This window comes from Candida albicans, chromosome R (assembly GCF_000182965.3).
Source record: "Candida albicans SC5314 chromosome R, complete sequence".
Lineage (NCBI taxonomy): Eukaryota > Fungi > Ascomycota > Pichiomycetes > Serinales > Debaryomycetaceae > Candida > Candida albicans.
Genome location: NC_032096.1, coordinates 2,048,937 through 2,073,203, shown reverse-complemented (window position 1 = coordinate 2,073,203; position 24,267 = coordinate 2,048,937). Strand labels below are relative to the sequence as shown.

The 24,267-nt window shown below is 31.6% G+C and overlaps 12 protein-coding genes and 1 non-coding gene across 13 annotated transcripts; 6 read left to right on the top strand and 7 right to left on the bottom strand. All coding sequences in view use genetic code 12, as the record gives it.

The window, feature by feature from the left end:
• Positions 1–498: 498 nt before the first annotated feature.
• On the top strand, positions 499–1,587 carry CAALFM_CR09750CA (phosphatidylinositol-3-phosphate-binding ubiquitin-protein ligase; the record flags this gene model as incomplete). The annotated part of the gene is made up of 1 exon (XM_714216.1): positions 499–1,587. One exon carries the CDS (start codon positions 499–501, stop codon positions 1,585–1,587), a length of 1,089 nt encoding a protein of 362 aa, XP_719309.1.
• A 67-nt stretch (positions 1,588–1,654) lies between these two features.
• CAALFM_CR09740WA (RNA-dependent ATPase) lies at positions 1,655–3,259 on the bottom strand (the record flags this gene model as incomplete). The annotated part of the gene is made up of 1 exon (XM_714215.2): positions 1,655–3,259. One exon carries the CDS (start codon positions 3,257–3,259, stop codon positions 1,655–1,657), a length of 1,605 nt encoding a protein of 534 aa, XP_719308.2.
• A 126-nt stretch (positions 3,260–3,385) lies between these two features.
• Positions 3,386–4,732, top strand: SSF1 (rRNA-binding ribosome biosynthesis protein; the record flags this gene model as incomplete). Its single annotated transcript, XM_706199.2, has 1 exon — positions 3,386–4,732. The coding sequence occupies one exon, from the start codon at positions 3,386–3,388 to the stop codon at positions 4,730–4,732; it is 1,347 nt and encodes a 448-aa protein (XP_711291.2).
• A 40-nt stretch (positions 4,733–4,772) lies between these two features.
• VMA22 (Vma22p) lies at positions 4,773–5,339 on the bottom strand (the record flags this gene model as incomplete). Its single annotated transcript, XM_706200.1, has 1 exon — positions 4,773–5,339. The coding sequence occupies one exon, from the start codon at positions 5,337–5,339 to the stop codon at positions 4,773–4,775; it is 567 nt and encodes a 188-aa protein (XP_711292.1).
• A 238-nt stretch (positions 5,340–5,577) lies between these two features.
• PCD1 (8-oxo-dGTP diphosphatase) lies at positions 5,578–6,756 on the bottom strand (the record flags this gene model as incomplete). Its single annotated transcript, XM_706201.1, has 1 exon — positions 5,578–6,756. One exon carries the CDS (start codon positions 6,754–6,756, stop codon positions 5,578–5,580), a length of 1,179 nt encoding a protein of 392 aa, XP_711293.1.
• Positions 6,757–7,817: 1,061 nt separating this feature from the next.
• Positions 7,818–9,587, bottom strand: CAALFM_CR09700WA (uncharacterized protein; the record flags this gene model as incomplete). Its single annotated transcript, XM_706202.1, has 1 exon — positions 7,818–9,587. The coding sequence occupies one exon, from the start codon at positions 9,585–9,587 to the stop codon at positions 7,818–7,820; it is 1,770 nt and encodes a 589-aa protein (XP_711294.1).
• Positions 9,588–12,159: 2,572 nt separating this feature from the next.
• Positions 12,160–14,058, top strand: PLB3 (lysophospholipase; the record flags this gene model as incomplete). The annotated part of the gene is made up of 1 exon (XM_706203.1): positions 12,160–14,058. The coding sequence occupies one exon, from the start codon at positions 12,160–12,162 to the stop codon at positions 14,056–14,058; it is 1,899 nt and encodes a 632-aa protein (XP_711295.1).
• Positions 14,059–16,113: 2,055 nt separating this feature from the next.
• RTA4 (Rta4p) lies at positions 16,114–17,484 on the top strand (the record flags this gene model as incomplete). Its single annotated transcript, XM_706204.1, has 1 exon — positions 16,114–17,484. The coding sequence occupies one exon, from the start codon at positions 16,114–16,116 to the stop codon at positions 17,482–17,484; it is 1,371 nt and encodes a 456-aa protein (XP_711296.1).
• Positions 17,485–18,151: 667 nt separating this feature from the next.
• Positions 18,152–19,063, top strand: CAALFM_CR09670CA (S-formylglutathione hydrolase; the record flags this gene model as incomplete). Its single annotated transcript, XM_706205.1, has 1 exon — positions 18,152–19,063. One exon carries the CDS (start codon positions 18,152–18,154, stop codon positions 19,061–19,063), a length of 912 nt encoding a protein of 303 aa, XP_711297.1.
• A 24-nt stretch (positions 19,064–19,087) lies between these two features.
• Positions 19,088–20,263, bottom strand: CAALFM_CR09660WA (uncharacterized protein; the record flags this gene model as incomplete). Its single annotated transcript, XM_706206.1, has 1 exon — positions 19,088–20,263. One exon carries the CDS (start codon positions 20,261–20,263, stop codon positions 19,088–19,090), a length of 1,176 nt encoding a protein of 391 aa, XP_711298.1.
• Positions 20,264–20,845: 582 nt separating this feature from the next.
• Positions 20,846–22,987, bottom strand: WAL1 (actin-binding protein; the record flags this gene model as incomplete). Its single annotated transcript, XM_706207.2, has 1 exon — positions 20,846–22,987. One exon carries the CDS (start codon positions 22,985–22,987, stop codon positions 20,846–20,848), a length of 2,142 nt encoding a protein of 713 aa, XP_711299.2.
• Positions 22,988–23,404: 417 nt separating this feature from the next.
• Positions 23,405–23,599, top strand: CAALFM_CR09640CA (uncharacterized protein; the record flags this gene model as incomplete). Its single annotated transcript, XM_019475575.1, has 1 exon — positions 23,405–23,599. One exon carries the CDS (start codon positions 23,405–23,407, stop codon positions 23,597–23,599), a length of 195 nt encoding a protein of 64 aa, XP_019331120.1.
• A 431-nt stretch (positions 23,600–24,030) lies between these two features.
• Positions 24,031–24,124, bottom strand: tN(GUU)4. Its single transcript has 2 exons — positions 24,087–24,124; positions 24,031–24,066 (listed from the first exon to the last, which is right to left on the bottom strand). It is a non-coding gene; the product is annotated as a tRNA-Asn (tRNA).
• Between the last annotated feature and the right edge of the window lie 143 nt (positions 24,125–24,267).

Here is a 24,267-nt window from a genome sequence, read left to right as displayed (position 1 = left end):
GTTAAGTAAGGTCGTGTGCAGAAGCCAATTCTGTGTTGTGTTTATGTAATATCACGTGCTAGATTTCCAAATAAGGCAATGCTGATGATAATAACGTTTAATGTTGATTATGTAATACGAGGGCGCGGGGGGAGGGGTGGAAGGGCAGGAACGATGTTTCCCACTTTCTTCTTCTTCTTCTTCTTCTTTCAGCTGATTTGATTGATTCCCACAATTTATTAATCTTTCCCCCATTTTTCTGTTTAGTTCCCCCTTTCTTTAATTGATAAGAAAGGTTTATAACTAAAAAAGAGATATATATCTTTATTCTACAATAATAGTTATTATTTGGATTTGATTCATTCTTATCGAAATTACCATTTATTCACAGTTTCAACCCAATTTTTTTAAGTTCCTTATTTTGTATTTACTTCTTCCTTCAACTCATTACCTCCCCCTCCCTTCCCATCCCATCCTAACCTATCCTATCCTATTGATATATCAGGCTATTTTTAAACTATGTCAATTCCAATAAACCTTAATGATGATCTCTTTGAATGGCAAGATGATGCTGAAGTCACTTCATGTTTCATATGTGATAGACCTTATAATATTTTCTTTAATAGAAGACATCATTGTAGGAAATGTGGCAAAGTTGTTTGTGGTGATTGTTCATCACAATTTATAAGTTATTTCCCCAATACACCAATAGTTACTGAACCACATGTGGTTTTTCCCCAATATTCTAAACCTCATACTAAATATCGAACATGTGATCAATGTGTGGAAGAGATTCTAATGATTAGACGAGCATTATTTAATAGTGACATTAGAAGCCACACTACTACTATTGCATCAAGTGTGGAGACTGATCATGAAGATAATAACAATGGTGCTGTTAGTGGTGGTGGTGGTGGTGGTGGTGGTGATGATGTTCATGGTGACATTCATAGCGATGGTAATAATGATGGCGGGGATAATAACAGTCTTACTAAACATGTCAGTCATCAATATACTCGACATTTACATAATTCGACTCCGTCATTAAGAGCTACTCATGATCTGTCATCAGATTCAAATTTATGTCCTGTGTGTGCCACCAATTTATTGAAATTATATATTGCTGATATTCATTCACATGCACAAGATAAAACTTATTTACAAAAAATATCTAATGAAGATTATGAAAAATTTAAAGAATTTCATATTAATCAATGTTTAACAAATTTTGATTTTGATACTAATCATTCAAATAGATTTTCTCCAGATAATCTGAAAACTTTAAAGAATAAAATGTTGGTTTATAACATACCACCGATACCAAAACCAATGTATGAAAATATAGAAAGTGGGAGTAATTCACTACCTATTGAAAAGGCCAATAAACTGGAAGAAATTAAAGGTGATGCGTACGATGATGAAGATGAAGATGATGATGAGGAGGAGGAGGAAGAGGATAATGAATGTGTTATATGTTTGGAAAGTTTGAATCCAGGTGATAAAGTTGGTCGATTGGAATGTTTATGTGTTTTCCATTATAAATGTATTAAAGATTGGTTTAATAAGAAAGGTTATGGTGAATGTCCAGTTCATTTCTTACATAAATAATAATAGTACCTATAAATACCTACATAATTTAATATGGTAATATGATGTAATTTTCTTTGAGTGTGGCTTATCTTTCTTCTCTATCGGCATCATCTCTATTTCTTCTTCTACCACCACCACCATTTCTTTTATCATGAATTTCTTTAGTTTGTCTAATTGCTTCAGCTGTTGCCTTATCAACATGAACATGTAATGCATCCAATACTTCTTTTGGTGGTTTATCCTCTTTAGGCAATTTTTTACCTAAAACACTTTCAATACGTAAATACATTTCCAAATCATATTGAGTGATTAAAGAAATCGACTTCCCCGATCTACCAGCACGAGCAGTTCTACCAACACGATGAATATAAGCTTTTGAATCAGTAGGGATATCATAATTTATTACTACATCAACAGAAGGAATATCTAAACCTCTTGCAGCAACATCAGTAGCTACCAAAATATTTGCTTGATTAGATTTAAATTTATTTAGTGAGCCTAATCTTTGAGATTGTGATAATTGACCATGTAATGGAACGGCATTAAATCCCAAAATTCTTGCCAATAATGCTGTTCTTTGAGCATGAGCTACTGTTCTTGTGAATACAATGATTGATTTCCCCATGAATTCATTTAATAAATGAATTAAAATGGTGTTTTTATAACCATCATTCACTAGCATCATTGATTGAACTAAATTATCGGCAGTTTGATATTTTGATGAAACAGCAACTCTTACTGGATTATGTAATGAAGCTCGTTGTAATTTTTCAATTTTATTAGTCATAGTAGCAGAAAATAAATAAGTTGTACGTTTAATTGGTATTACTTTTAAAATTTTATCTAATGCGGGACCAAAATCCATATCTAATAATCTATCAGCTTCATCCATAACTAAATATTTCAAATTTTTTAAAGAAAATCCTTTGGTATGTTCTAAATGATCCATAATTCTTCCTGGTGTAGCCACTATAACATGAGGTTTTCTCATTAAATCTCTTGCTTGATCCATCATATCCATACCACCAACTATACAACTTGAACGTAATCCCATTGAACTTCCCAAGGCATCAAAAGTATCTTTAATTTGAAAAGCTAATTCTCTAGTTGGGGCCAAAACTAATGCAAAATAAGGTTGTTGAGCATGCCATAATGATTGTAAAATAGGGATAGCAAATGCTGCTGTTTTACCTGAACCAGTTTGTGCTAATCCAATAATATCTTTACCTTCTAATGCATGAGGAATGGCTTCTGATTGAATTGGTGTTGGTTTAGTGAATTTCATTGATTCGATAGATTCTAATAAATCAGGAACTAAATTTAATTCTTTAAATGTTTTAAATTTTAATTCTGCATCTGGATCAATTGTTGTAATTGAGGAAGAGGTGGTAGAAGAAGATGATGATAATGATGATTCGGTTTGGTTGTGGTTTGCATTTTCTTGTTCTTGTTGTTTCTGTTGTTTCTGTTGTTTCTGTAATGCTTGTTGTTTGATTTTTTCAGCCAACTTCTTGGTAGAATCTAAATTTTTCAAAGATTTGACTTTCTTTTTAGTTATTCCTTTAGAAGACATGATGATAAGGTGTACTGTGTTGATAATTCTTGGTGTATATAAATACTTTTGAAAGGGAGTGATAACACCAAAAATTTTTTTTTTTTCTTTTTTTAGTTTCTCATTCATCATCGTCATCACCAAAAATTTCATTTAACGAGATGAGATTGAACGACGTTTTTTTTTTCACACAACTTTTTCCTTCTTATTTATCAAACCCCCCCCCCCCCCCCCCCACCCTCCCTCCTAATTCTCACTACAACCATGGCTAAGAGAAGAACTAAGAAGAGAACTCATAAGAAAATCAGTGAAGAAGAATTAGCATCGATTCCTAAATCAATGGTACTTCATTTAGGTACATCATTGAAAAATCATTCATTGACTCAATTAGTCAATGATTTTAGAAATGTCATGCAACCTCATACTGCTATAAATTTAAGAGAACGGAAATCCAATAAATTAAAAGATTTTATCGTTATGTGTGGGCCATTACATGTATCTGATATTTTTATTTTCAATCAAACAGATGCCGGTAATATTACATTAAGAATTGGGAAATTACCACGAGGACCAAATTTACAATTTAAAATTAATAATTATTCATTATGTAAAGATGTTAGGAAAATTTTAAAACATCCAAAACTGATAAGTAAAGATAATTCAATTTTTCAATCACCTCCATTATTGGTATTGAATGGATTTGGGAAAATTCTGGAAATGTCACAACATGAAAAATTAATGGTGACAATTTTTCAAAATATGTTCCCACCAATTCAACCTCAACAAACTAAAGTTTCATCAATTAAACGAGTATTATTAATTAGTAAGAATAAAGTTACTAATGAAATTGAATTAAGACATTATGCTATAAATACTAAATTAGTTGATGAAAATAGAAATGTTAAAAAATTGATTCAATCTCATCATAATTTGAAAAAAAAATTACCAAAATTAACTAATAATCAAGATGTTTCAGATTTATTATTAAATCCTTATTCAATTGGTGGTTTGACTTCTGATAGTGAATTTGAAGATGATGCTGTAGTTGAAATACAACAAGAAACATTTGTTAAAAAAGAGCCAACCAAGGCGATAACCACCACCATCACCGCCACCACAGAAAAAGAAGTAGAATCTCAGTCACAACCACAACCACAACCACAACCACAGCAAGGGAAAAGTAAACGAGCAATTAAATTGACAGAATTGGGACCAAGATTAAATATGTCATTAATAAAGATTGAAGAAGGTTTAATTGGTTCATCGAAAACCATATATCATTCATCGATTCAAAAAACTGAGGATGAAATTAAATCATTAGAAAAGAAACATTTATTAAAACAACAATTAAAATTGGAAAGAAGAAGTAAACAACAAGCTGCTGTTAAAGCTAAATTAGATAAAAAAGAAGCTAAAAAGGCTAGAAGAAAAGCTAGAGAAGAAGGTAGAGAAAAAGATAACGATGATAATAATAATGAAGAAGAAGAAGAAGAAGAAGATTCGGCTGATGAAGAACAAGTAGATGATGACGATTCTGATTCTGATGCAGTTGATATTAATCCTGAAGATTATGAAAATGATAGTGATTTATATAGTGATGTTGATGTATAAAAGAAAAAGCCAATATATACATTATTATTATTATTATTATTTAACTTAATTCTTGAATCAATTTTTTGATTTGAATTTGTAAATTTATAATTTCAATCAATTGATTTAATCCATTATTAAAATTTTGTTGACATTTATATAATTCTGATGGTACAATTGTTCCAAATTGTTTAATTGGATCTTTAAATGTTTCTTCATCATCATTGCTTTGCTTCACGATTTCTTTATCATGAGTGGCGATTGTTCCTGTTTTCCTGTCTTTTCGGTTTCTTATCATTGTTGTTGATGATGATTCTTTCTTCTTATCTTCATTTGGGGAATCATGCTCGTCATCATTAATTGATGATTCATTCTTCAATAATCTATCAATCAATTCAAATCTACCATTATCACTATTTATATCTATTATTTTACATGCTTTATAACATCGGAAATCATATTTTTCTAAACCATATTTTTCTTTTTCATTTTGAAAATTAGCTCGACTTAAATTGAAAAATCCATTAATGAAATTTTCACGATTTAATGTTGTTAACTGTTGATATTTGTCTAATAATTCTAGTAGTTGTATTGTTTTATTATCAATGATTTCCTTATCTGTTGTCATTTCAAGTAAGTATATAACGATTCAACAGTGATGGGGGATGGGGAAAGGGAGGGGAGTGTAAAAGAGTAGTTTTGTTTGTTTGGATCTTGTTGTGATATGTTTTCTATTGAAAAAGATTGAAGTCACGGGTGGTGGAGAATTAAGAGAAATCAATAATTTTTTTTTTGTTTATAAACAGTTCAACTCTTTTACAATCAATTTCAACTTCAACTTCAACTTCAATACTAATAATTAAACTTTATAATTTATATATACTATTTAATCTATTAAATTCACTTTCAGGTAAAATTTTATCAAATCCAATATCTTTATCATAATGAGTAGCATGAATTAATTTAACTTCTTCAGGATTTCTTTCCTTTTGTTTCATTAAATTACCATGTTCATATAACAGATATATCATTTCTTCTTGTCCAATATTATCTTGCTGATTAATTTTATCTTTATCTTCACCTTTACCTTTACCAACATAAACAATTTCGGCTAAATCATGTAATATATTAGCAGTTAATCCCCAAACATCATAAATTTTTTCATTGGTATCTTCATCTCTTCTTGAACCTAATCTACCCCAAGTTGATAAATCCTTTTTCTTATGTCTGTCACGTTTTTTATTGGTAATAGTTGTTGCAGCAGCAGCAGGACTTAAAGATCTTGTAGGAGTAACATTTGGTGGAGTTACACTTGCTTTATCACGAGAATCTAATTCATCACCCAATTTTAAATCTAATTCTGATTCTTCTTCTGATGCCAGTAAATCTTTAATATTTTTTAACCATTCTACTTCATTAATATTATTTTGTAAAAAAGTATAAGAACGTAAATCCCAAGGAATACCACCCCATTTTACTTTATAAGAAGTTCTTTCTAATGCTTCTAAAGCTGGGATATCAATAGTAGGATGTAAAAAATCTTTTAGAGGACATGAAAAAACACTTGAACTTTCACCTGGATTCAAAACAATATTTAATTTTGAAGCAATATCATTATCAGTTCCATTCAAATTATGCATAAATCCAACACATGGTTTAACACATGAAAAAGTTCTTGATAAATAACTTGGTAATTGAGTTAAATGTTCAATTGATATTCCTAAATTTTTTAAATCTTCATCATTATCACTTAATCCAATTTCTTCATGCATTTCTCGTCGGGAAACTTGCCATTCCAGTTCTAATCCACTATCAGCTTTACCTCCAGGTAATGCCACATGACCAGGGAAATTACGTAGTTTAGATGATCTTTTCGTTAATAAAACTCGTAATTCACCTAAATTACCCATAAATAATAGAATGAAAACGGCTGAACGTCGTGATATAGGTAATTTATGCCATATTGATAATGATGAATGATGATAATTTTGAGCAATATAATGTCGTAAATTATTAATTAAAGTTGCTTCCGTTGATTTAGTCATGTCTATGGGCGGGGAAGGAGGGAGGGAGGAGGGAGGATTCGTACGGAGTGTCTATATATATATATATATGTATAAGGAGTTGTTATTTTGTTGTGATATATCTATAGGAATTGATTGAAACGGGGACAATGAATATGTAAATAAAGTGAAAGTGAAAGTAAAAGTAAAAGTGAAAATAAATAAGAATATATAAACAACCCGATTAATAATAAAAGCAATGATGCAAAATAAAAAGAAAGAAAGAAAGAAAAGAAAAATAAAAAGAAAGAAAGAAAAAAAAAAAATTTCTGTTCAGTTTATGTAATTTAATTAATTGTTGATTGTTGTTGTTTACGAAGAAGGAGGAGGAGGAAGAAGGAGGAGGAAGATATAATTTGATTAGCCTCGGAAAATTCTTTTGACTTTGACTTTGACTTTGACTGTTGTTGCTTCAGCACGTGATTAACTTTGGTTTCTTACTTTGCTTTGTTTGGCGGGTTGGTTCTCTTACTGTTTGGAGGAGAGAGGAGAGAGGAGAGAGGAGAGAAGGAAAATGGAGGGGGGGAAACGGAAACGTGTGGAGGAGGAGGGGTAAATTGTTAAATTTTTGCAACTACTTCTCATTTCCATACGCGTTCCATAGAACTTATAAACAGTAAGAGAGATAGATGAGAGGGGTTGAGATGAGAAGATGAGGTTGCATTATGGATATGTTAATTATACATTGATTGATTATCCCCTATATATTAAGTAGTTAAACCTGAACCAAAAAAAAAAAAAGAGGAGAACCAAACTGGAAAGCCAAACTGGAAATCCAAACTAATTATAACTCTTCCATAAATGTTTCAAGTTATTTAATTCCTTTTCTTTAGTTTGCGGTTGTGAAAAAATTGTTGAATCCAACAAAATTCTTCTTCTTCATATATATTTAATCTATTCCCTGTACATGTTGTTGTTGTTGTAAGTTTTATCTCTAACAGTATTTTTTTTTTTGTTTTTTGTTTTTTGTTTTTTGCTTTGTTTTGTTTTATTTTGTTTTGTTTTGCACCCATTAGATCAGAAACTGTGCTCAATTTATCACTTTAATAACTTGGTTTACCCCTTGGTTCATATGGACAACATAAACTCAAGATTCCGGCAAAAATGAATAATGCTCCTGAGACAAATATGGGGGCTGAAGTGGTTAAATCAGCATATATGGCAATTATAGGAGCAAATACTCCCATAATACGATTAAATGAAGCGGCTAACCCTATTGCCGTACCTCTAATTTGTGAATAAAAAACCTCTGGTGTATAAGCATACAATACTCCATACATAATCGTTGACATGAATGAAAACATACAATTCCAAGCCAAATTTGCTTTTGAAGTTTTCGCCGTTGTTGATCCAAATAAAAATATCCCAGTTAATATTAATGATAAAAATAATGTTCCTTTGCGACCTATTTTTAATTCAACTAATATTCCACCAATCAATGAGCCAGGGATACCTAAAATTGATATTATTAATGTGTTTCGATAAGTTTCATGTACGGTTAAAGGTTTATTGGCATCACCTCGAGATTCTAAATAACTTGGTATAAAAGCATTATATAATGGGAATGCTAATCCTATAACTCCCCATAACCAAACCACTAATATTATTGATAATGTCATTTTTTTCGATGTTGTAAAACATTGTCTAACGTGAGATAAATTATATTTTTTCAATTTTTCTTTAATCAATCTATTATTTTTTTTGGTGGTGGTAGTGGTGGTGTCTGTTTCTGTTTCTGTTTCTTTTTCTAATTCCGATTCATCATACAATTCATCAATATCTTGTAAATCTTTAATAGTTATAGGACAAGTTTTCCCATTAATTTTAGCGATTTTTTCCAATGTTTCAATAGTTTTAATTGAATCACCTCTTGCAAGATAATATCGAGGTGATTCAAATATTTGAAAAGCAAATCTTGCGAAAAACATAAGTAACGTTAATCCTCCCATAGTAAATAAAAAATATCTCCAACCTTTATTATCTTCCTTATAACATATAATATTACCACTACCACTACCACTACCAACGTCGTTGTCTATTGTTGGACATGAAAAATTTGCAATTAATCCCCATGAAATAAGATTAACCACAATTTGTCCAATGGCCCACCATGCTGACATAACCGTTAATAACCATTGATATGAACTTGGTAATGCTTCAAGAAATATAGCTGAATCTACTGATAAATTCCCACCAACGCCAAAACTCCAAAAGGCTTCAAAACAACAAAGGGCTATAAAATTTGGACTTGAACCACCAATAATTGCCCAAATACCAGTGATTAAAAATGTTAAATTAAATGCCCATTTCCGTCCAATTATATCTGATGATATTGACCAAAATGCTGCTCCCAATAATAATCCTAAATTTTGTGCCAACATCAAATATGGTCCCTTGTTGGGTGATGATGATGATGATGATGATGATGATGGTGGTGGTGGATGAACTCCATTAATTTCATTTAATCGAGGTAATATTAAACTTGTAGCTACAGGCCAAGCATTATCACTTAACCAACCAAATCCAGCAACAAAAAATAATCCAATTTGATATTTTCCAAAACCTATTGATTGAATTGATTCAGCTATTAATTTAGATTTGGCTAAATAGGCTTTATCACCATCTGATTCATCATATAATCCAAATGTAATTGAAGAAGAAAAAGAAGTTGAATTTATTTCTTGAACTTCTTGTGGTTGTTCTTCCCCTTCCTCTTCTTCAAGTTCAAGTTCAAGTTCAAGTTCAAGATTTGTTAATTTAGTTTTTGGTGTTATTGATTGATTTGAAGATGAAATTGATGATTGTATTGTCATGGTGTGTTTAAAATATAGTGAAGAAAAATGGGGGGGCGGGAGGAAAGAAAGAACAGTGTGTATTTAATAAAAGTTAAAGAAATTGTAGCAATTATAAATAGTAGTAAGATTAAGGATATTTCAATATACCTATGTGTGTGTGTTTTTATATTTTAGTAATCAAACACAGCTCTATCATATTTGAATTCTTCCCCCCCTCCCCTTTCTTTATTTTCGTAGTTTGAAAAAGAAATGCTTTTATCCGTGTTGTTGTTGTTGTATGTGGGTTGTGGAAATATGATTATTACTTAAATAAGGTTGGTTGGTGCGGCGTTATTTTATTTTCCTATTTCAGTAAAGAAATTATATATATATATATGCACCCACCCACTCGGAAAAATGAAAATCAAATCTAACAAAACAAAACAAACCCCTTCAATCAATCATATCAAAATAATATAAAAATAATTCTGTCTGTCAACTTGTTAGGATTTGGTGAGGAATGAAACAATGTTAGAACTGTTCGGTCAGCCCCCCCCTCCTCTCTCTCTCTCTCTCTCTCTCTCTCTCTTTCCCCCTTTGCATATAAGCAAAGAATGAAAAATTAAACGAGGTTTCATTATGCCAAAGCATCAAATGGGCCAGGTTCTGTAGTGATGGGTTAATAATAAGTAATTATATTGTGTCATTAGGAAATATGTTTAAAATATTTTTATTGAAAAGATTGGCAAGGTTTAAATCACTACCAATCTTTTTGTAAGATCCATTTTTGATTATTTCATAACTCTTAACCAAATGAAAAATGAGGAGGAGGGGGGAGGAGGAGGCCTATGATAGATATCCTCGAATTTTGTGACTAAAAAAAAAAGCAATCATGTCAAGCAATTTTGTTTATCAGTTGGTTTTGCCACTGGTGACTGTGTGTAGCTGTCAAACGATGCTAATGATACTTCTGTCAATTGAAATACTCTTTCTTTTAAATGTATGGAAAAAAATTTGTGTTGAAGTTGGTTAAGAAAAAAAAAAAATAAGGTAACACTAGGGGACAATCACCAATTTTTAAATGATATCATTTTGATCATATAGATTGCTTTTAGTGATTGATTGATTTCATGAATAATTAAAATTGACACATAAACCAAGCTCAAACTCCTATAACATCACTCAATTACTATAACTCTTTAACTTGTTTCTAGAAAAAAAAAAAAAAAAAAATTGTATTCATTTAGTGTAGAAAGACAGAGCATGTCAAAAATCCTTCGATCGATCCTTGAAGAATGCAATATTCAATTATTTTTTTAAATCAGGCCGTTAATCTTCTATAACATCAACTTCAATGGGTATTTCTTATTATTGTTGTTGTTTTTGTAGTAGTAGTAGTAGTCGTAGTTAACATTGATGGTGGTGGGCATGAACTTCCAACAATTATCTTCTTCATCAACTGGACAACTAATGTATAACCGATTTTGTGTAATTTATTATTATGGAAGAACCCTCTATCATTTTCTTCTTCTCCTTTTACACGTTTTCGGATATTAATAAAAAAAAAACACGGATTTAATATATTCGTAGAAAAAGAAAAAGAGAAAGAGAAAGAGAAAGAGAAAGAGAAAGATTCTTTCCGAATGAAATCAACACAACATTCATTCAATCATATTAGTTTAGATTTGTAGAAATAACATCTATTGAAATCTGTTGATGCAAGTATAAGTGTAAAGGAATAATTCTTTTTCTTCTTGAGATCACATCATGGTGATGATGATGATCATGGTTTCCAGATTCTTTTGTTTTCCTTTTTTTTTTTTTTTCTGCCGAGATTAAAACTTCAACCCGATACATACATACACACACACTTCGTGCTTTAACAAACAGAAATTTACAGATAAATCATAAGATTTAATTCCACAGTAGATTAGATTTGGCATTAAATGAAAATAGTATTAATAGTTGTAACTTTATTAATGGTTTACTACTATTATTGTTGTTGGGTCACGTTCTTGGCGAGTGAATGGACAATTGTAGAGAAAAAGTAAGAGCGTTGTGGTAATACTAGTAGTAGTAGTGGTAGTGGTAGTAGTAGACGACTCTTGTGAAATAGGTTATGGAAGTCACGGAAAGAAATTTGAATTAGTTAAACAATAAGAAAAATTACATTGTTGGTGGTGGTTAGGGTATTTAAACATGACCTTCGAAGGAGGTGGCTTGGTTGGAATTGGTGGGATGGGATGGGATGGTGGTGGTGGTGGTAGTGGGACGGTGGGGATTGGTAGCAAAGGTGGGACCAAAAGAAAAGAAAAAAAAAAAATATTTAGTCGACTAAAATAGAAGTTGAGAAGAAGAAGAAGAAGTCTAAGCCCCCCCCCCCCAACACAAAATAAAATTATCGTCATTATTATTTTTTTTCATTCTCTCTCTCTTCTCTCTCTCTCGTGTTATTGGAAATAAAGAAAGAAAAAACTACAAAAACCCAAACAAATCCTCCTCCTCCCATCATCCCCATTAATACCCGAGGACATCTTTGCAAAAAAACAAAACAAAACAAAACAAAACAAAACACACAAACTAACTAACTAACTAACTAACTCCACAAATCATGGAATTATTAAATATCATAGTGGTATTGTTTCTATCAATTTATACTAATCCAATAATAGCTTGGTCCCCAACTGATTCTTATGCACCAGGAGAAATTCAATGTCCTTCAAATTCATCATTAACTAGAAATGCCGATTCACTTTCACCTCAAGAACAAGAATGGTTAAAAGGTAGAAGTCCAATTGCCAATGAAAATTTAATTTCATTTTTAAATAGTGCTAATATGACAGATTTTGATCCAGAATCATTTATTAATGGATTAAATCGTTCGATTAAAATTGGTCTTTCATTTTCTGGTGGTGGATATCGTGCCATGTTGAATGGAGCTGGACAATTAGCCGCATTAGATAATAGAACTAGAGGTGGTTTTGAATCAGGATTAGGTGGGTTATTACAAGCATCGACTTATTTAGTTGGATTATCAGGAGGGAATTGGATGGTAGGTACCATTGCTTATAATAATTTTACTTCAGTACAACATATATTAGATCAAGATTCAATTTGGGATTTAAGTCATTCAATTATGAATCCTGGTGGTTGGAATATTAAAAAAACTTATAATTATTATAAAAATATTTCTGATGCCTTAGATGATAAAAGAAATGCTGGATTTGATGTTTCAATTACTGATACTTGGGGTCGAGCTTTATCTCATCAATTTTTCCCTGGATTAGATGATGGTGGTGATGCATTAACTTGGTCAACATTACAAGATGTCGATGTTTTCAAAAATTATGAAATGCCATTCCCAATTGTTGTTGCTGATGGTAGAACTCCTGGGACTTATGTTATTAGTGGCAATTCTACTGTTTTCGAATTTAATCCATTTGAAATGGGATCATGGGATCCTGCAGTTTATCAATTTTCTCAAGTCAAATATCTTGGTACCGAAGTTAAAGATGGTAAACCATCACTGAATGGTAAATGTATTGGTGGGTTTGATAATGCGGGATTTATCATGGGGACTTCTTCTTCATTGTTTAATCAATTCATTTTACAAATTAATACTACATCATTATCATCAACGATTAAATCACTTCTTACATCGATTTTACAAGATCTTTCTAATGATGATAATGATATTGCTGTTTATAAGCCTAATCCATTTAAAGATAGTGATGTTGCTGGATCGAAATCCATTGCTTCTAATGATACTTTATATCTTTGTGATGGTGGTGAAGATCTTCAAAATATCCCTCTTTATCCATTATTACAAGAACAACGTCAAGTTGATGTTATTTTCGCTTATGATAATTCGGCTGATACAAACCAATATTGGCCTAATGGTGCCTCCATGGTAGCATCATACCAAAGACAATTTGGGAATCAAAGTAATGGTACTAGTTTCCCATATGTACCTGATGTGGCCACATTTGTTAATTCTAATTTAACTGCCAAACCAACATTTTTTGGTTGTGATGCCAAAAATTTAACTTCATTAACAACAACTCAAAATAAAACTAGTGTTTATGATATTCCACTTTTAGTTTATACTGCTAATCGTCCATTTTCTTATTGGTCCAATACTTCAACGTTCCAAATGAAATATGAAACTAAAGAACGTAATGCCATTATTCAAAATGGATTTGAAGTGGCAACAAGAATGAATTTAACTTTAGATAATGAATGGAAAGCTTGTGTTGGTTGTGCCATTATTAGAAGACAACAAGAAAGACAAGGTCTTGAACAAAGTGATCAATGTAAAAAATGTTTTGAAAAATATTGTTGGGATGGTAAACTAACAACTAATGCTGATGCTATCAATATTAATTTTACTACTGAAGGTACTACTAATGATACCGAATCAATGAAAGTTAATAGTGGGGTGTTAACAAGTGTAAGTTGGTCATTATGGGCCATGATGTTAGCAGCTTTAAGTGTATTTATCCTTGGATAAGCTAAGGATTGTATATGTGTAATTGATGAATAAAGAGGTGAGTTATTATGATTACTTATAATATAAATATGACGACGAATTATATTTAATACAGATTATAATACAATATACAACTTTACCTGAAGTTTGTACAAAATCTAATTTTTTTTTTTTTTGTTTTTTTTTTCTACAATTGTTGGGATATAAACACTATCAATAAAGATTTTAAAAATCACCAACCACCAACCACCAACCACCAATTACCAAAATCTGATCTCTTGCCCTTTTTGCATACTATTTCCAAACCCACACAAACAAAACAAAACCACCTCATCCCTCAGTCAATAATTGTAGTACTAGTACTAGTAGTTATACGAATTAAAGTGGTAGTACCAATTCTAAAAGAAAACATCTGGAATAGTCTTTCACTTTTCCAAAACAATCATCACATAATATAGTTAAAAGAATACCCAATAAAAACTTCTTGCAAATTTTTAATGTACAATGAGTTAAAATTCTTTTTTTGCAAAATTAAGGTTTTTTTTTTTTTTACACAAAATAGGGGGGAAAAAAAAGTTTATCTGATTTCAGTAATTAATTTTAGTGGTGGACAATTTAGGGGGCGTTTGTTTGTTTCTTTTTATTCCCCCCCCCCCGTTAATTGTTGCAAAAAAAAGAAAAAAATAAATAAATAAATAAAGCCACCCACATATATGATATATGGATGTATATGTGTTAGGGGAATTATGGAATTATGTTTGTAAATGCCCTGAAATTAGTAACTATATTTTTGAAAAGTATACCAAGAAAGGCTATACTTCTATTTTTGTTGTTGTGGTGTGGTGTGCTATGCATGATAATATCATTCGATGTTTCGCTACTTCTTGCACAAGAGAAATATCAAATATCAAAATAGTAATTAATATATTGCTCAAAGTAATAGGCAAAACCATTGAACAAAACAAGCTATTATTATAGATGATGATAATATACAATTGAGGGGGGGGGTAGGTTAGGTTAGGTTAGGTTAGGTTAGAGGATAGAGACGGTATTAATAATATGGCAATTAGTGTTACCTATAGGTAATAAATAATAATGAGAATAATAATAGTTGATGATGTTGTTAATGGGAAAATTCCTATAGAATAAAGCTTAATAAATAGTTAGCTATATGTAACAGAATATTATGAAAATGCCTCACATCACATCACACATCTTAAGTTGTTTTCTTTGTATCAACACAGCCACAATAACCATAAACAACTTCTCTGGTGATATACTTTTCTTTGATGATTTTATTAACCCTTCAAGATATACAATATTTCCCATCAACCATGACGTGCCCATACAATTTATACACAGTATATTTTATTCATCTTTGGTTGTTGTTGTTGTTGTGGTGGTGGTGGTAGTAAACCAATAGTAATACTAGTTTCAATAACTCTAAAAAGAAAACTTCTTGGTCCAAAACCCTTCCTTCCTTGTTCCCCCGATTTCAGGGATATGCAAGAAGAATTTCTCACATATGTATGTGAACATCTGAAACTTTTGTCGTCGTCGTCAAAAAAAAAAAAATCAGGGATACCTCCCTACAACTACTACTATAATCCTTAATTCATTCTCTTTTGAAAATGATTCATTCATTCCAGGAGGAGCTGGAATGCTTAGCACCTAATTGGTTTGCTAAATAGTAGTAGTTTATTACTATTATTACCGAGAGTTTCAAAGTTTTTCAGGAGTAGTAGTAGCAGCAGCAGCAGTGGTGGTGGTGGTATTCTATATCAAATTACACAAATGGGTTGGACTTTGCACTTTGTGTGGTGGTGGTGGTGGTAGTATCCCTTGGTAATTACTGATATTCTCTAGAAATAGTATAATAAACCATGCGGCATTGCAAAAACCTAAACAAAAACAACAACAGCATATGATCCGTTATCCGATAGTTGCCCAATTCTAATTCTACCTTATGTATAATTATTATATATAATCATGTAATGAGTTCATAGTTGTCCTTTGTTTTATATAACTTTTCTTTCAACAAAGTTCACTCTTACTACTACTACTACTACTACTACTATGGATCTTGCATCAATCACAGAATGGACTCCTACAACTACTCCAACTTCAACTACATTATCAACCATTGCTGCCACTTATGTTCCAGCTTTACAATCAAAACTCTCTAATGCCATCGACACATTAACATCCAAGGGATCAACCATTGATATAGTTGATTATATTAGTGTCTCACGAATAATCCGTGGTGCTCAGGCATCATTATCAATCATTTCTGCGCAACAAGTACTCGCTACTGCCACTAACATTAACACCGCCACCGCCACCGCCACTGATGTACAATTACAAGCGCAAATACAAGCGCAAGCGCAAGCAATACAAATCATTTGGCAAGCAACAGAAAATCTTCTAGATTTGGCATGGGAAATGAATGTTTATGCTATTCCAAAATTAAATCGTGTGGCTAATATCCTATTCTTAGTGATTTTCGCTATAACCTTTGTCATGACTTGTTTAATGTGGATTAAATCTCGATATTGGTGGTTTAATGTATCTTGGACTTGTGGTACTGCATTAGAATTTTTAGGGTTTTTAGGTCGGGTATTATCATTTGATGATATGACAAAATTTGATTATTATTTATTACAATTAATAACTCTTACATTATCACCAGTTTTCTTGATGGCAGGAATTTATTTTTTATTTGGTCAATTGGTAGTTATTCATGGTCGACAATATTCAATGTTAAAACCATTACATTATTCGTATATTTTCATTACTTGTGATGTGGTTTCATTAGTAGTTCAAGCTGTTGGTGGTGGTATGACTTCTATAGCGGCTCAACGGTATGAAAATGTTGATTCTGGAACTTATACTATGATTGCTGGCATTGCTTTCCAAGTGTTTTCCATGTCAGTGTTTTTAACATTTTGGTTTGTATTCTGTTGGAATATCTATTTCCGTGATATATCAGTCAATGAAAGCAAACCAAGTTCATATTATCAAAAGAAATCTTTGATTACATTTATTAAATTATTATTGAATGGGGATGATGCCAATAAGTATAAACTTCAAGTATTGGATAAACATTATAACCTTGGCTATCAAGATTTACGAGGTCGACCATTGTATAATTATTATGCTATAGCTATTACATCAGCTGTGATTGCAGTTTATATTCGTTGTGTTTATAGAGTGGTTGAATTGGCCCAAGGATTTAGAGGGTATTTAATCACTCATGAAGCATATATAATGACATTAGATGCAGCAATGATTGCTATTTGTTGTATAATTTTTATGCTTTTCCATCCACAATTTGTAATGGGATCAATTAATGTCATTGGATTTAGAAGTATTGCCAAGAATCAAGATCAAGAGATGGGAGATACATCTACTGAGGTAAAAACTAATGAAATGAAATCGTTAGTGTAAATGATAATGAAGAGTCAATATCACAAGGTCTAAAAACGATAAAGAGTGAATCTGATCAAGAGTATAAACAGTGATTTTGAAATTGGTGTAATAATTCTTAGTAAAAGATACAACTCATAAAAAATGGTGATTTTGTTAAAATATAGTGTTTGTTTGTTTAGTTAATGTATTGTGTTGTATTGTAATGTTTGTAAAGACGATAATAATACAGCCACTCAACAATTGGGTGTGTCTGAATTCATAGTTGACAAAACTGGTTTGGATCTTAATTCAATTTCCAGGATTTCTTGAGAGAAAGAGAGAGATCAATCTGTCTATGTTGTTGTGAAGGTTAAGAGGTGCAATTTTTTAAATCCGCGCCATTTTTATCAAGAGTAACTACTACTACTACTACTACTACTTACACTAATGGAAATGATTTCCTAATGGAGTTAAGATTTGCGTGGAGCCAACTAGTAGCAGGGGAAATAGAAAAAAAAACTAATTTCCAACAACAAACTTCGATTGCTTCTGGAATTCCCCCCCCCCTTCACTTCATTTCAAATCATTAATCATATAAAAACTAGAATCTATCTGTCTATCTATCTATTTATCTGTCTATTTTATTTTACCCTTTCACATCACTTTTTTTTTTCTTCACTAGACATTAATAGCTTAACCAATCATTATGTCATTTAAAACAAATGCCACTATCATTCAATTTGGGGGTATTTTACATAAATTATCTCATGATTCAGCATTAACCAAAACTCCAATGGATGTTAATGTATTCATACCACCAATTAATCCAACCTCCACCACCAAACAAAAAATCCCAGTATTGATTTATCTTTCTGGATTAACCTGTACTCCACAAAACGCTACTGAAAAATCATTTTTCCAATATTGGGCCAGTAAATATGGTTTCGCCATTGTTTTCCCCGATACATCACCTCGAGGAGCTAAAATTGAAGGAGAAGATGATTCATGGGATTTTGGTACTGGTGCTGGGTTTTATGTTGATGCTACTCAATCGCCATGGAATAAAAATTATCAAATGTATTCATATATTCATAAAGAATTATTAGATAAATTGAGTGAACAATTTATTGAATTAGATTTTGAAAATAATATTGGAATTACAGGTCATTCAATGGGTGGTATGGGTGCTTTAGTTGGGTTTTTAACTCAACCTAAAAAATATAAATCAATTAGTGCTTTTGCTCCAATTAGTAATCCAAGTATTGTTCAATGGGGTGAAAAAAATTTTGGTAATTATTTGGGGAATGATGATAAACAGAATTGGTATAAATATGATCCTACACATTTAATTAAACAATATACTACTACTAATGATTATCAACCATCAATTTTAATTCATCAAGGTTTAAATGATAATTTTTATGCTGATCAATTGAAACCAGAAAATTTTGTTAAAGCTGCTAAAGAAGCAAATTATAAAGGTGAAATTGATTTAAGATTAGTTGATGGTTATGATCATCTGTATTTTTTCATTAGTTCCTTTGTTGAAGACCATGCTAAACATCATGCTAAATATTTAGGATTAACAACCACCACCACCACAACTAAAAATGATTAACTAAACACGGTTATAAATCCGAATTTATAGAGATATTTTATTAATAAATGTTTCATACCATTTCAATTTTTTTTCATAATTTGTCAAAGGTTGATGATTATAAATAATCATGGCTAATTCACTTAATTTTATAGCTTGATTAATGATTCTATTAGTATACCTGATAATTTCATCATCATGAATATTTCTATCAATCATTAAATCAATAATGAAATTATCTATTAATTGAACAAGATTTGATTGTAAATTATTGATTTCATCAATTGTATTACCCAGAATTGAATTTGGATTTGCTTTCAATGGTGGTGGTAATGATGATTTTTTAAATGATGAAATTAATAATTTAATTAATTCAATTTTTTTAACCCATTTATTAGCAAATTCTGATAATTCTTTTGTATCTATAATTGAATGAAGTGAATCATTATCATTGTCATCGTCTTGTTCTTCTTCCTCCTCTTCTTCTTCATCATCACTGAATCCAAATGGATCATCTTCAATTTCTTCAGGATTATTAGCCCAAGTTACAAATTCTTCAAATCCATCATCAAGTAATGATATACTTTGTTTAATTTTAGTAGTAAGTAATCCTAAATCTCCTTCATTTAATAATTGATCTAATGAATCACAATTTGACCATATTTTCCCAACACTTATCAATCTTCCTGCATCGTCGTCGTCGTCATTATCTTCACCATCTTCATTCGTTTTGTCTTTCTCATTTTCATTGTTGATGATAATTATCAATTCTTGATTTAATTCAATTATCGATGAAAATAATAATTTTATTTGATCAATAATTTCATCATAAAAAATTTTTGAAATCTTAGAAATTTTCTTCTGTTCTTTATTGGCTTCGGCTTCTTCTTCTTCTTGTTGTTCATTTTCAAGTTGATTAATTATAGAAATTGTTAATACCAAAGTTTCAGATAATTCTTCTAATGTATTATAAGCAACATTTGGATCTTTAAATAAATTTGTTGGTTTAAAAATAATCCCTACTTTTGTAGTATGGGCTTTAATTAATTTAATCAATTTAATTAATTCTTGTTGTGGATTGTCAATTGTGGTTGTAGTAAAGCCATTAATTTCATCAAATTTATTGATGTTTATACTTTGAATCCAAAATTCAGTGGCTTGTTTAAATGATTGTAACAAATTTTTCAAATCATTTTGAGTTTTAAGTTCAGGTTTTGTCATTATAAATATGTATATATTTGTATTATGTGATGTTTAGTAGGTCTATAGAATGATGAAAGGTTTTCTGCAAATTTAAGATTTGGAATTGAATTTTTTTTTTGTTTTCGTTTTGGGTTTCATTAATCTCTCGCCCACTAACTCATTGTCTATTATGATATTTTACTTCTTCCCATCTCATCTCATCTCATCTCATATCAACTTAAATTTGGGATTCATCTTTTCATTGATATTGATAAAAGAATACATAAAATCCATTGTTAATTGAATCCTTGGTTGGTATGTATATATATATAAAAGAATATAGAGTAAAGTTAAGTACACCAAACAAAGATTTCTTTGTTCTTTAAAATAGTAAAAAAAAAAAAAGAGAATGACAATACTTCCCATGAAGCGTATATATATATATATATATATATATATATGTATTGTTCAAAACTTGTTACTTCATCTTTATAATTTTATCTTGATTGAATATCCGAAACATTCAACATTTCAATCACTCGGCAACTATCCTTAATTTTCGTATTTTTTTATTGGTTAATCGTTTTTTTCATAGTTGACCTTTTTTCTTTTTTTTTTTTTTTACCAATCATCATCTTCTTCATCATCACTTTGAGCAACTTTTTCTTTCCTCTTATTCAAAGCAGAAGCTAATGCATCGGCTAAAGTAGCAGGTGGTGCATCGGCTAAAGTAGCAGGTGGTGCATCGGCTAAAGTAGCAGGTGGTGCATTACTGCTAGTACCTGTATTTGAATTAATTTGAGGGGTTTCACCTTTTGCTTCTTGTAATAATATACTTGGTTTTTCTAATTGAGATTTATCAGTTTTCTTTAATACTCCAATACCAGCACCTCTAATTGATGCCAAAAGAGCATCTCTTCCTGCGTCACCTGTTGCTTCAGAAATTCCTCCGCCAGTATTAGCGCTTGTGCTTGTGTCATTTGACATATCTGGCATTGGTGGCGCTGGTGGTGGAGGTGGAGGCGCTGGTATAGATGGCGTTGTTGTTGTTGTTGTTGTAGTAGTAGTTGCTGGTGTCTGTTGGGTGGTCTGATTCATTTGAGGTGGTAGTGGAGGTGCTGGTGAGGCTACTGAACTGGTTGTTGCTTGAGGTAATTGTTGTTGTTGTTGTTGAGGTGTTGCAATTGTAGGTCTAGGTTGTTGAGGTAATGGAGGTGCTGGTGGTGGTGATGATATAATAGCACTGGTATTCTCTCTTGGTGGAATTGATGGATATTGTTGTTGCTGTTGCTGTTGTGCTGGTGGTGATATGGGTGAGCTTTGTGGTGAACTTTGAAGTTGTAATTGCATTGGAGCTCTAGTAGCTCTAGGTGGTGGTGGTGGTGGTGGTGGAACTGCACCTCTTGAAGCTCTCGGTGGTGGTGCAGGTGGTGGTTGTGTATTATTAGTTCTTGGTGGTAATCCAGGAGTATTTCTGGGTGGTAATCCAAGTTGATTAGTTCTTGCTCGTGGAGGTGGTGCTGGTGGTGTTGCCCTTGCTGGTGGAGGAGGTGGAACTTGATGGACAGAATGGTTGAATGGTGTATTTGTATTTGTATTTGTATTTGTTGTTGTTGGGTAGGCATGATTTGGTGCTTGTGGAGATACTGGTGATAATGGTAATGGTACTTTAGGTAATGGTTTGTCAATAAATTGAGGTCCATTAGGTGGTAGTGAAGTATTTCTTACTGGGGGAGCAATAGCTGTCGATGGAGGTAATCTAAATCTTGGTTTTGCTGGTGTTATTTCATGAGATTCCGGTTCAGGTGTAGATGTAGATGTAGATGTAGGTGATGGTGATGGTGAATAAGAAGGTTCTTTTGATTCATTCAGTGGATAATGATGATCAACTGTAGTTGATTGTTGTTGTTGTTGTTGTTGTTGCTGGGATGTTGGTCCTGACGGTGGCGGTGGCGGAGGTGGTGGTGGTGCTTTTTTGTGTTTTGAAGTTGTGTTTGACGATGATGAAGATATTGATACTGTTAAAGGTTCAGCAATAGCCATCGAATGTTCAATTTCATGTTTTCTTTGAAATTTTCTTGGAATTGGAGGTTCTAATCCAACTAAAGGACCACCTTGTTGAGAAATATAATCTTTAATAAATTGTCGATTGTCAGCAATCATATCTTCAGTAATACCTGCTGCTTCCAATTCAGCATATAATGATCTCCATTCTGGTGGTGGGACATCATCATAATATAATACTCCTTTAGCCCTTCTTTGTCGTTGAGCAGTATTCACATCCATAAATTCTCCTCTGGGACCAGGAATTTCATAAGATTTATTTGATCCAATTCTTTCTTTCAAGGCAATAGCACTTTTATTTTTCACAGTGGCACTAGATCCATATTTTTGTCGAGTAGTTACTCGTTTATAAAAATGAGTAGCATCATTAGTATCTTCAAATAATAATCCCACAAAACATTCTTCAATTTCAAAAGTATGGAAATATTTCCGATCTTGATTATATTCAAAATTCACATATAATTCTTGATCCCATACAACCCCTCTATGACCAATAATATCGACTAATTTTAAAAAAAAAGTATGACCTACTAAATCATCAACTAATGCAATTGCTCCTACCAATCCTGTATAAGCCCATTTAGTAGGATCAGGATAAGCAATATATAATCGAGCCACCGTTGCATCGATTATTTTATTGTTGGCTTTTGGAATAGCCCGTTTAACTTTTTCTTTATCTTGAGTAGTTAATATCCCCATTGTAGTAGTTTTTAAAGGAGAATAGGGCGTAGGGCGTTGTTGTTGTTGTTGTTGTTGTTGTTGTTGTTGTAATTGTTGTTTACGAAATAATATAAAGTATTGAAGGTTGAGCAATATAGAAATTAAAGAGAGTGTTGTTGTTGATGATTGATTAAAATGAAAAAGAGAAAGAAAGAAAGAGAGAAAGGTAGTGTGCGCAAGCATAGCATTTTTTCTTCTATTAACTATTATCCACCGACTCACTCACTCACCCATCCACTCACTCAGTATTCCCGCGAGGAGGAGGAGAAGAAAGAAAAAAGAAAAAATTATTTGAAAGTGATTCAAAGTTATTCATCACTTAAAATCTCTTTTCTACCACCGCCACCACCACCACAACAACAACAGTTAACAATCTAAACAAACAATCTCTCTACTATGTCCGGACGTCAAGGAGGTAAAGCTAAACCATTAAAAGCACCAAAAAAGAAACAACAAGATTTCGATGAAGATGATGCTGCTTTTAAAGCTAAACAAAAAGCTGATGCTGCTGCTAAAAAAGCCATGGCTGAAAAAGCTAAAAAAGGTGGTCCATTAGTTGGAGGTGGTATTAAAAAGAGTGGTAAAAAATAGATTCATTGGATTCTTTTATCGATTGTGAGTTTATTTATTTATTTGTTTATTTGTTTGATTTTTAAGTGATTGATTGAATACCACAATTTGTTTTTTTTATGGCATGGATGGATGAGAATATAAGGACAAGACAATTATTAATCAATGTTTAATTAAAAAAATGAATAAAAAAGAGGGAGGACCAAGGTCAATGCAATAGTTATGCGAAGGAGATATTAATGTTATAAATGGGATTTTTCTATGTTACTTTTCTTCTTTCGATATTTTCGGTGTATATATAATATAGAATGTTTTATTAATTTTGCCAGTCTGATGATACTCTTGATATGCAGACCAATAAGTCTTCTTAAGGCCGATCTAAAAAAAGAATAAGAAGGTATTAATCAATTTAATTAAATTGGTAAAAAAATGAAAAAAAATATAAATTAAAGCGACCAGGGAGAGGCTCGAACTCTCGATCTTGAGATGTCGTAGAAAATTCTTGAAATAACAGTCTCACGCCTTAGCCAACTTGGCCACCCAGTCCTTTTGATGACTTCTGAAATTTCTGTGTTTAGTATATCAGTAAAATATAATATATAAAAATGTGTTGCTCGTTTTTCTATAATTTAAATGTTATTATTTTGATGCTTTAGTTTAAAATGGAGGTCACTATACCTATTTAGGCT